The sequence below is a fragment of the Pipistrellus kuhlii genome, unplaced genomic scaffold, assembly GCF_014108245.1.
Source record: "Pipistrellus kuhlii isolate mPipKuh1 unplaced genomic scaffold, mPipKuh1.p scaffold_m20_p_1, whole genome shotgun sequence".
Classification (NCBI taxonomy): Eukaryota; Metazoa; Chordata; class Mammalia; order Chiroptera; family Vespertilionidae; genus Pipistrellus; species Pipistrellus kuhlii.
Window position 1 is genome coordinate 70,250,249 of NW_023425404.1, and position 12,080 is coordinate 70,262,328.

The 12,080-nt window shown below is 35.5% G+C and overlaps 1 protein-coding gene across 2 annotated transcripts in view; it reads left to right on the plus strand.

Annotated features, from left to right (window-relative positions):
• The first annotated feature begins 4,013 nt into the window (after positions 1 to 4,013).
• NUBPL (NUBP iron-sulfur cluster assembly factor, mitochondrial) overlaps positions 4,014 to 12,080 on the plus strand; it is a 215,008-nt gene continuing 206,941 nt past the window's right edge. For both annotated transcript variants that reach the window (XM_036451248.2, XM_045585237.1), the window contains exons 1-3: positions 4,014 to 4,227; positions 4,749 to 4,896; positions 9,043 to 9,077. In XM_036451248.2, coding sequence (XP_036307141.1) covers positions 4,126 to 4,227; positions 4,749 to 4,896; positions 9,043 to 9,077 — 285 coding nt within the window. In that variant the 5' untranslated portion in view covers positions 4,014 to 4,125. The remainder of the gene's footprint in view (positions 4,228 to 4,748; positions 4,897 to 9,042; positions 9,078 to 12,080) is intronic.

The following is a 12,080-nucleotide window of genomic DNA, read 5'->3' on the forward strand; positions in this document are numbered from 1 at the left end:
TTAAAGCTGGCGAAGAAACAGGTTTAAGAGTGTTACTGGGATATTCAACTCCAATATCTGGCTTAAGAACCCATATACTAGGTATATTTAAATTCTCACTTTTTTTTTCCTATTTGTATCTCCCACAATCTTATAAAATTTAAAGTAGTCTCTCTAGAACAAATATTTAGTTGGCTTACTCAATGTCCATTTCTAACCACTTTCTCCATCACTTTCCTCTATTCTATGGGTTAGAGATTCTAAATGCTTGATTTCTCAGCTTTTCTTGTTTCTAAGGGTAGTCATGTGACCTGGTTCTAGTCAATCTGATGTGTGTGTGTGTGTGTGTGTGTGTGTGTGTGTGTGGCTTCCTTCCCCAAATAAAAAAGGAAAAGACTCACTAGGGGAAGTAGTTTTTGAAATCTTTGTCATTCTTATCTTCCTGTGTCGAAGTCTTTTTTTTTTCTTCTTCTTCTTCAAATATATTTTTATTGATTTTAAAGCGGAAAGGAGAGGGAGAGATAGAAACACCAATGATGAGAGAGAATATTGATCAGCTGCCTCCTGCATGCCTCCTACTGGGGATAATTTTGATGCCTAAAGGTGCAGCCACCATCTTGTGACTGCGAGGGGACAAAAATGACACAGAGATGATGAAACAAAAAGAATGAGTTTGGGACATAATAGCACGGGGGGTCCACTGCATCAGACCTGCAGAGCCTATCTGTGAACTTTTCATACAAGACTAATATATCCCTACTTGTTTATGACAGTCTTAGAGTTCCCTGTTACTTGTGGCCAAATGTAATCCTTACTCACATAGGCAAGAAACAATGTTTTTATATTATCATATAGTTCTTCCAAATCTATTGTCATTGTCAGAGCTGTCCCCATTCTCTTAAAAGCTCCTAACTTTCAAAATTCAAAAGAAAAGAAATAATCTCCTTTCTCTAACATTCTGTGATATCATACAATGACACCACATAATTTTTCCAAATGGGGAAGGGCTATATGAGGTACAAGGAATATAGGGGGGAAATCCCTGATAAATATTACAAAATATAGCTCACCATAGTTACAAGTACATAGAAACCCACCCAAATTAAGCAAAAGAGGAAAGAGAATTTGTTAGATGGATGTAAGTGTATTTCATAGACCCAATAATAGGAAGTACAGTTGAAACTCACTATGGTCTAGAAATAGGATCGGGAGAGCTATTATGAACCAGTGCAATTGTTCTTTCTTCCTCTCTGGACACATCATTTCTTCTGGTTGGCTTTCTTCTTCTCTCAAGACATTGGTTTTTTCTGCTTCTGTGTGCACAGGCTATCAATGCAAATGCAAACTAAGATTGAGTAGTGTCTTTTCTTTTTTAAAATCTCTGTTCAATATGGTTGCATGTCAATTTTTATTCCAATTAGTGACCATGGGGATGGGGGTCAAATAACTTATGAGTTCTTAGGAACTAAGGGAGAATACTATTTTGAGTAAATACCTGTATGTGTGGCTGTGATTATTGAAGAAGAAAAAATAGATATCTTTGGTATACTCCTGATATCCAAATCTGCAGACAGGTAAATCTAATTAATGATTCATTCATTCTGCAAACATTGGTCTCACTTGTTCCTCCCCTGTGTTTTCTCTTAGAGAATGTCAGTACCATTCATCTAGTTGCTCACATCATAAACCTCCTCACAACCACAAATCATCACAATAGCTAACAGTTAATAAGTATGTGTACTAAGCATTCTATATGCATTATTTTAAATTCAGCCTTACAACAACTTAGCAAGTAAGTCTTACCTATTTTATGGGTAAGCAAAGTGAAATTTGGATTTGTTAAGTCAAGCTTTCAACATTTCTCTTGGATTACTACAATAACCTCTTGTTTCCCAGCCTCTGCTATTGCCTCTCCTTATCCACTCTCCCTCTTCTTTCCTAATAATCAGAGTGGCATTTCTAAAACACAAGTCTTATCATGTTACTTTCCTGCTTAAAACCCTTCTATGGTTCCTTCATGATAAAATCCAAATTCCTTTACATGGCCTACAAAGCATTTCAAGGCCTGGACAACATTCATCTTTAACAACCTCCATCTGAACCTCTTTCAATCTGGTACCTCTGAAAATAATCTATGCTCAAGCCACATAGATTATTTTCAGAGATTAACGGTTTGTTTCTCACCTCTGCACAACAACTCAGTAGCTATTCTCCTAAGGCACTACTACACATTAGCCACACTTAGGAGTCAGCTTAGATGTTACCCTATCCAGAAACAATACTTGTTTAATTTGGGTGCTCTTTGTTAACACTTCTGTATTACTCAGTACCTTTTTTTCTATACTTATTACATCATACTGTAATTGTTAGATAATATACTCTGTCTCTCTTGTTATAATGTAAAGTCCATGAGTGGAGAAATTATGTCTTGTTCAATGTTGAAAACGCTAAGATTAGTGTAGTGTTTGGAACATAGTAGATGTTCAATACTAGTAAATGTTTGTAAATGAATGAATCTTCAGAAGTCTGGAAGAACTTACAAAGCTATGTGGAGAGAAACAGATATTTATTATTTCCTGTTTTGTGAATGTATTGTTCTGACAGCTATCCCTTTTATCCCTATTCTTTTGGCCTATAATTTATAAACATTGAGCAGATAAACATTTAAAAATTAATAAATCAGCTGAGGAAACACATCACAAAATAACAGAAAGTGATATAAAATGGTAAGTTAAATGTGTCAAACTTAGTGAGAGGTAAAGAAAGTTTAAAGAAGCAATAAGGTGGTGAGATTGGGGGAGAAAAAGCAAGAAACTGAATTTCCCCCAGCTTATTAAATTTAATGTATTTTGCTGGCAATATTTCATTTGATCCTCACAAGAATTCTCTTGAGGTTGATATACAATATTATGCCTGTAGTAAAGAAAAGGAAATTAGATCAGGTTAGAACACAATTAACTGAATGATTATACAACAAATTCCCTACAGATAGAAATTAAATCAACCTTCAAAAATATGGCCAAAACTGGTTTGGCTTAGTGGATAGAGTGTTGTTCTGCGGACTGAAAGGTCCCAGGTTCGATTCCGGTCAGGGGCATGTACCTTGGTTGTGGGTACATCCCCGGTAGGGGGTGTGCAAGAGGCAGCTGATAGATGTTTCTAGCTTTCTATCCCTCTCTCTTCCTCTCTGTAAAAACTCAATAAAATATATTAAAAAGAGAAAAGAAAATATTATGGAGACATGCCAGGGTAAACCACCCCATACCCTGAATGATCCTTTTTTTGGGGTCTGGGTTCCTGTATCAGTGTTTATCTTTCTCTCTTAAACCTATTTCCTTCACTCACTTATCCACTTTGTAGACATACTGCCTTCCGTCAAGATAAATTCCACCTCCTTCCTCATGTAAGTTCTTTCTTGAGCAAAACTTGCTTAATTAAACCTGCTTTCTGATTTAGCGAAACTTTTTCCAGCCCAGATAAGCATCCCAATTTCTCCTTCAGATAGTTGTCAACAACACAGCAGGAAATATCAACACGAAGCAGATTGTTATTGTAATTCACGCAAGGGAGAAAAAGGGTAAAATATTTAACTGTAGAAGTGTTTGACTATATTCTGCCCAGTGAGACAACTGGAAGTCATTTTCAAGTTCCACCATTTCTTACTTCTTTTCAGTCAGGTCAAGTTTCTAAACTTTCTAAATCCCTGTTTTCTTGCTAATAAAAAGAAAATAAGATTCTAGAAAATAGGGGAAAAAGAAGACATATGTACTACTATTTGTAATAGTTTAAACAATAAAATTTTTTTTTAATATTATACTTAAAAATTAAATCTAGGGGGAAATTGTAAATGTATAAAATATTCATTAAAATGACTAACTCAATCAAATTATTTTAATTAAAATAATGTTTAGTAAATGTGATTGATCAAATATTTGCTTCAGAATATAGTTTCTCAATGAAAATTCACATAGTACCAATGTGGAAAACTCATCTAAATGTAGAATTAAAATAACTTTGGGGGAAAAAAGAAAAGAAACTCAAAGGAGGCTAGTCGCTAGGGAGAGGAAGCCGGGCGTTGCTACGTGACGTCATTACCCGGCGCCCACAGCGACGTTTCCGGCCGGGCTGTGGGCCGCCCTCTGCGGAATGGGGTCGTGGCAGCGCTGGCTGCGTGTTGGCGGGCTGTCGCTCCGGGGTGGCGGGGCCTGCGTCCCGCTCGGGGGCAGCCGCTCGGTTTGCGGGCGCCAGGTCCGTGGTGCAGCGGGAGGGGCGGGGGCGGGGGCGGGGGCGGGACGGAGCTGCCGGCGCGGGGCCGCAGGCGCCCGGCGTGGCCTCCGCCCAAGGCTCCCGAGCCCCGGGGCCCGCCCACCGGCAGCTCCGTGAGACCGGCGGCTGGGCCCCCGCCTTCCACACGGGCCCCAGTGGGAGGAGGCCCCGGTGTGGAGGGACGGGGAACTGGCGGCTGGAACTGGATGTGTCACTTGCACATGGCAGTCTTAAGCCTCGGTTTACTTAGAGAAGGAAAACTCGTGGGGTCCCATTTTTAACGTTTGGGCGTCTTGACAGACAAGTCAGCTGAACCACGTGTCTCCTGGGTTGTGATCAATTACAGTAGGTGAATAACACCTACCTAGTAGAAATGAATAGAATTGGACTGGAAAAAAAAAAAAAAAAGAACGCTCTTTTAATCACAAACTCCGTATCGTTTTTACTTTCACAGCCTGATAATAAAGATGGCTTATTTTAAAACTTTTTTTTTTTTTTTAAAGTTATCTGGCGCTGAAAATGAGACCCTAGAACAGAGAAGAACACAAATCATGTCCCGCGGACTTCCAAAGCAGAAACCAATAGAAGGTGTTAAACAAGTAATAGTTGTGGCTTCTGGAAAGGGTGGAGTTGGAAAGTCTACAACAGCAGGTATTATAGGATATTAATTCTAATCTCAATTAGGAACTTGTGGCAACGGGTGAGTGCACAGTATTACATTTGTAGATTTGTTTTTTCCAAGTTAGTATTTGTGAAGTTCATATTAGCTGGTTACTTAATGTCAGGAGCTGGTAGAGATTAGGAGCCTAGATTTTGGAATTAATAGACAAAACTTGGTAGGTAGCCAGGCCTTTGACTCCTTAACTGAGGCAAAGGTTGTCAAGTTGCCCATCAGATCTTTAGTTTACTTAACAGTTCAATGTTTTCCAAAGTGTGGTACGCATACCCCCAGGCGTAACGGGAAGAGTTTGGTGGGGTACCCGGTGCACTGGAGTTTGGTAAGGATATGCATTGCACTGTGCTTAGCTGCGCCTAATTCTGCATTCTCAAGAGTACGAGGGGTACTCAGCATTATGAAAATTATAGAAAGGTACACATATGTCAAAAGTTTGGGGAACACTGACTTAAATGTAAAATGGCAAGATGACAATCTTTTGCATTAGATTGTTACGTAAATTAAACTGCACACTTAGCCCAGTGTCTCCTACATAGTGAGTGCTCAGTATTTGGTTACTGTTATTATTTGAAAACCATCTATTGACTTTAATACTGAATTATTTCTGTTCTTTGGCAACCTTTTCCAGTCATTTTCCATTTAAATATAGTTGTTCATGTACTTGTAATGAGATTGTTTACATTATTGTGACCTTTTTTATTTAATGGTAATAAAATATAATTTTCAGCATTTATAAAGTCAATATTTTCAAATATAAGGTCTATATTAGGTCTAAGGTTTAATGTAATTATTTATCTTCTAATCTTTATATCTTTTATATTAATATATTGGAGCAGAGAATATATATATATATGTTTTTATGGTGGCTCTTCTTAATTTATTGTAGATTTCATGGTGCCTGAAGTGGTGCTTTTATTACCCATAACCAGAAATAGAAGACTTACCATCCAAAACTAATAAACAGATATTCCCAAGTTTTTTTTCAAAAGAAACCTCTTATTTCTAAAAAGTTAATCCAGTGTAATAATTTTAAAGGGTAACATCCCTTCTCCCAATCCTACTCAACAGAGTATTATTAATTTTGGGTCATAAAGTTCTCATGTCTTATGGTTGCCTCATATTTAATTTTCAGTTATTTCAATAGGAATGGCTGCTAATTCAGGTCTTAGCTAACCAATCTTTTTATTTTTTATTTTATATTTTATTTTTAAAAATATATATTTTATTGATTTTTTACGGAGAGGAAGAGAGAGGGATAGAGTTAGAAACGTCCATGAGAAAGAATCATCGATCAGCTGCCTCTTGCACACCCCCTACTGGGGATGTGCCTGCAAGCAAAGTACATGCCCTTGACCGGAATCAAACGCGGGACATTTCAGTCCGCAGGCTGACGCTCTGTCCACTGAGCCAAACCGGTTTCGGCTAACCTATCTTTTTATTTGCAGTTAATTAAAAAAAAATGACTACCTTATTATATTTCACTTTAATTTTAGTTGCTTCTATACTGATCTTTAAAATTTGTGGACTTCTCCCCTCCCCGAGATTATTAACCTGAAGTTACGGCATATATATCTCTCAAAATTCTTTATTTCTATTGAAATTAATGACATTTTTGAAATAAGAAGGGCCAGGTACAGAGTTCTGTGACTGTCACTAGAAATCTGTGTCTTTACTTAAAGCCATATTTAGTAATTCCTAGGTCTTAGTGGTTTTATAGTTGCACAATTAGCAATAAATCCGATGATATAATTTTATTAGTTCATTTACCTCTTCCCCATTTTTACTTGAAGGTAATTGTAAAAGAGTTTCTTCAGATGTTTGAAGAAATTCATATCTACCAAGTATTGTAGTGATGACAGACCCTTAATTTACTATTTAATAGATTATAAACTATTAAAATGATTAGTTAGTGACTGTTCTAAAGAATTCATGCTGTATCAGACACACTTTTGCTTTCCTAGGGGTCTACAATCCATCTATTTTATATTTTGTTTTTAAGATTTAGAAGTTCTTAGTTTTTGGCCGAAACCGGTTTGGCTCAGTGGTAGAACGTCGGTCTACGGACTGAAAGGTCCCGGGTTTGATTCCGGCCAGGGGCATGTACATTGGTTACGGGCACATCCCCGGTGGGGATGCAAGAGGCAGCTGGTTGATGTTTCTCTCTCATCGACGTTTCTAGCTCTCTATCTCTCTCCCTTCCTCTCTGTAAAAAATCAATAAAATATATTAAAAAAAAGAAAGAAGTTCTTAGTCCTTGGTTCTTGTATACATCTCTTTTTAAAATTTAAATTCAGAGTATATTTACATATTTTCAGTGGTGTGAATAATTTTGTATGCTCTGTGACTACTTGGTCTAGTTAAAAAATCTAAGTTATTTTCCTGATGAGACCCATAATTTGCTGGGTCTATAAGCTAGCACTTTTTTTTTTTTTTTTTTTTTTTTTTTTTTTTTTTTTTTTGAATCAGAGGTATGGAAGGGGAGTGAATTGACGATTCTTGGGGAAAAGGGGAGAAGGGGATGTGGGAAGAGACTGAACATAAACTGTGCACCTATGGATGAGGACAATGGGGAGTGGGGAAAGGGCAGAGGGTGGGAAGGAACATTTGTAATAATATGAACAATAAAAATTTATTTAAAAAAAATAAGCTAGCACTTTTTTTTTTTTTAAAGCTGATTGTTCATTGCTTTTAGTTAGAAGATTACCTATTGCCATGGAATGTGATAGCATATAAATAGGTAAATATATGAGAAAATGTATAGTATATGTCACATGTAGGTGTTTTAGTAAGTTCCCTTCTTTGCTTTTTTTCCTTTGTTAATGTTATACAACCTGTCCCAAACAACTGGCCTATCCTTTTTTCATAACAGCCCTATCTGCATACATAAGCCTTAGAAATAGGTTATTTCTAAGTAACTGTTGTTATTATGTTTATTTCCCTTTTATATATTTATTCTTGTGCCAAATGATTTGAAAATACTTCCCATTTGAATGTGTATGCTAGAGATATTTTGGATTAGAATGATAACATTTGATTAGTACAAACATGCTCTGTGATCCTATTGTATAAATATTGAAACTCCCTAACATTAAAATGAATTAACCTTTGACGGTTTCCACTTAATGTTGGATTATGTTAGGTTTATGATGTACTTGAAAATCAGAATTACTTTATAATTTATAAAGATTAATTTATCAAGTGCCATGCCCTAGGCTAAGTACTTTGCATACAGTATTTCATATAATTCTCAGAACAGTTATGAAATAGGAATTATTCTTATTTTATAGAGGCAGAAACAGACTTAGGGGCTAAAATATCCTATTCAAGGTTACATAAGGTGGTGGTGGAACTGGGATTTGAACCAGGCCTACCCAGAAACCTATGCTCTTAACTACTTTAAAGGAAACAATCTCGGCTTCATTTATAACATAGATTTGTAAGGAATGTGATCCATAGTATAAGGGTCCATTTACCAGTCATGGAACATCTTTATTGCTGCTCTAAAGGTGGTTTTCAGACTACTACTTTCTTCCTTGCTAGTCTTTGGGATTCACTAGAATAGACTGTTTTCAGAACATGTTTTACCACTTTATCTTTTACCTTCCTCCCTTTTCTTTGTACAGTGACTCAGACTTTCATATATGTAAATATTATGAGTTACATATTTAGAATTCCTGCATCAGTCGCATTTATTTTTAAAAAACAATATAATCATACCCATTTTTATTTATTAAAAGGTAGATATTTTTTTGAAAACATGTTTTTGAAATAATTAAATATATATACCATTAACATAGTTTTAAAAAAACTAAGTAGATTATTTAAACAAAATTATAATAGATTATAAATGAATTATTTGAAATTTTAAAAAGCATCTATTATGTTGGAATCTTACTTTTGAGGGTTTTTTTTTTTTTTTTTTTTTTTTTTTTTTTTTTTTTTTTTTTTTTTTTTTTTTTTTTTTACTTCCTGAATTCTCTCCATGTCCTTGTAAAAAACATATAAGGAAAATATATTAAATGTTTCTGTGCTTTGGTTATTACATTGTAAATATTAAGAGAGAAAATGAATTTTAGTAGAAGGAAATTTACTAAATTCAATTACTTTTTTGTTTCTTACAGTTAACCTTGCACTTGCTCTATCAGCGAATGATTCGGTAGGTGTTCATTAATAGAAATATTAATTTATTAAAATGTTTCTTAAGGCACTGATAAAGAGCATATTGATGTTTTTCATTTATTCTGTCAAAAGCTATTAATGCTGCTCTTGTAAGTTGCATGTCTTTAAGGAATTCAAAATCTCCAGTAATCACTGGTTATGTTTAATAACACTAATAAAAATAAAGGGGACCACTAGTCACAGAATTTAGGCAGCCTCTAGAAACTAGAAAAGGCAAGGAAATGGATTCTTCCCTAGAGCTTCCAAAATATGTAATTCTGCCAATATACTAACATTAGCTCCTTGAACCCATTTTGGACATATGTGATAATTTCTTACAGTAGAAATAGGAAACTAGATAGAAAGTCCCTTTTCTTAATTCTTGACTTTCCAAATATCTCTTTATTTTGCCTTCATATTTGATAGCTTGACTAGATGTAGAATTCTAGGTTTAAAATAATTTCCTCTCTGAACCTTGAAAAAAAAATTCCATTTTCTTCTACATGCTAATGAAATGTCTGATGCTAGTCTGATTCATATTGCTTTATAATAACCTATTTTTTTCCTCTCAAAGCTTTTTGAGTTTTTTTGTTGTTGTTTGAGTTTAGAAATGTCACAGTTATGCATCTAATTGTTGGCTTTACATTTCTTTTTTTACTTGCTTGGAAACTAGCCAAACAGTATCAAAGTTTCAGTTTTTTTGAGCTTAGGGCAATTTTTTTTTTATTGATTACTTGTTGTGATGTGTTTGTTGTCTCTCCAGAAACCTATTAGGTAGATATGGACCCTTTATGCCAGTTAATTTTTCTCTCATATTCTCTATCTCTTTGTCTTTTGTTTTGTCTTTTAGAAGATGTCTTAGATAATTTTCTACACTGCTGTACTAAATTTTAGTTGTTATTTAGTCCTAATTTTTTTAAAATTCAGAAATTGTATTTTTTCCAGTTTTTCAGAACGATTTTTTATTTTCCAATTGCTGTCCCTACCCACTTTAAAAGAATGGTTGTATTATTTGTTTGAATCTCTCTGAGGATGCTAATTAGAATTAATAAAGAAATAATCTTTTTAATGAGCATTCTGTTTACTTAGCATGATGGTTTTCATAATATGGTCCTCAAACCAGCAGAGTCAGCATTACCTGGGAACATGTTAGACATACAAAATCATCAGCTCCATGTCATACCTACTGAATCTGAAATTCTGAGGGTGGAGTCCTGTAATCTGTGTTTAAATTAGTCTTCTTGGGTATTTTGATACATGGATCTAGAGGTTTTTAAAACTAATCTGCAAATGGCACCCTTTTTGATTTTCTAATGTTGTTATATATTTTTTTCTGGAGTAGGATGACACATTTGCATAATTTTTAAAAAATTTATCATTATTTTAAATACTGTTGAGGTTATTACAGATATCCCTCTTTTTCTCCCCCTTTCCCTCTTTCATTCATTTTCTGCCCCACCCCAGGCCTTCTCCACCCTATCGACTGTGTCCATAGGTAATGTATATATGCATTTAAGATCTTTGTTTAATCTCTTCCCTCCACCTACCCCTTTTTCCTCTGGGAATCATCAGTCTGTTCCATTTCCATGCCTCTGATTCTATTTTATTCACCAGTTTATTCTGCTCATTAGATTTCTTATTCGTTTATTTTGATTTTTAAATTCAATTGTTGATAGGTATGTATTTGTTGTTCTTATTTTTTATCTTTTTATTTTTCTTCTTCTTCCTCATTTTAAAGAATACCCTGTTGCATTTCATATAATACTGGTTTGGTGGTGATGAACTCCTTTAGCTTTTTCTTGTCTGTGAAGCTCTTTATCTGACCTTCAGTTCTGAATGATAGCTTTGCTAGGTAGAGTAATCTTGGTTGTAAGTGCTTGCTATTCACCACTCTAAGTATTTCTTGCCACTTCTTTCTGGCCTGCATAGTTTCTGTTGAGAAATCAGCTGACAATCATATGAGCATTCCCTTGTGGGTAATTAACTGCTTTTCTCTTCTGCCTTTTAAGATTCTCTCTTTGTCTTTAGCCCTTGGCATTTTATTATTATTATTATTATTTATTATTTTTTTAATATATTTTATTGATTTTTTACAGAGAGGAAGGGAGAGAGATAGAGAGCTAGAAATGTCAATGAGATAGAAACATCGACCAGTTAGTTGCCTCTTGCACACCCCCTACCGGGGATGTGCCCGCAACCAAGGTACATTCCCTTGACCAGAATTGAACCCGGGACCTTTCAGTCCGCAGACCGACACTCTACCACTGAGCCAAACCGGTTTTGGCATAGCCCTTGACATTTTAATTATGATGTGTCTTGTGTGGTCCTCTTTGGATTCCTCTTGTTTGGGATTCTCTGTGCTTCCTGGACTTGTAAATCTATTTCTTTCATCAGGTAGGGGAAGTTTTCTGTTATTATTTTTTCAAATAGGTTTTCAATATCTTGCTCTCTCTTCTTCTGATACCCCCATAATGTGAATGTTGATATGTTTGAAGTTGTCCCAGAAGCTACTTCCACTATCTTCGTATTTTTGGATTCTTTTTTTTTTTTTTTCTCTTTTGGTTGGGTATTTTTTGCTTCCTCATATTTCAGATTGTTGATTTGACTCTCAGAGTCCTCTACTCTTCTGTTGAATCCCCATATATTATTCTTTATTTCATTCATGCTTAATTTCTGACTGGTCCTTTTCCATTTTTTTTTTTTTTTTAGGTTTCTAGAAGATTCTCAAGTAACCTTATAACTGTGGGTTTCTATAGCCAGTAGTTTGCTTTTTTTCCCCCACTTGTGACATATTTCTTTGTCTCTGCATTTTGTCTGCTTCCATGTGTTTGTTTCTATGTATCGGGTAGAGCTGCTAAGTGTCCTTGAGTTGGTAGAGTGGCCTTGTGCAGTAGGTGTCCTATGGGGGCCAGTGGCTCAGCTTCCCTAATCACCTGAGCTAGGAGTTCTAAGTGCACCCCTTTGTGCGCTGTGAGCACAGTCTTGTTGTAGTGGAGACTTG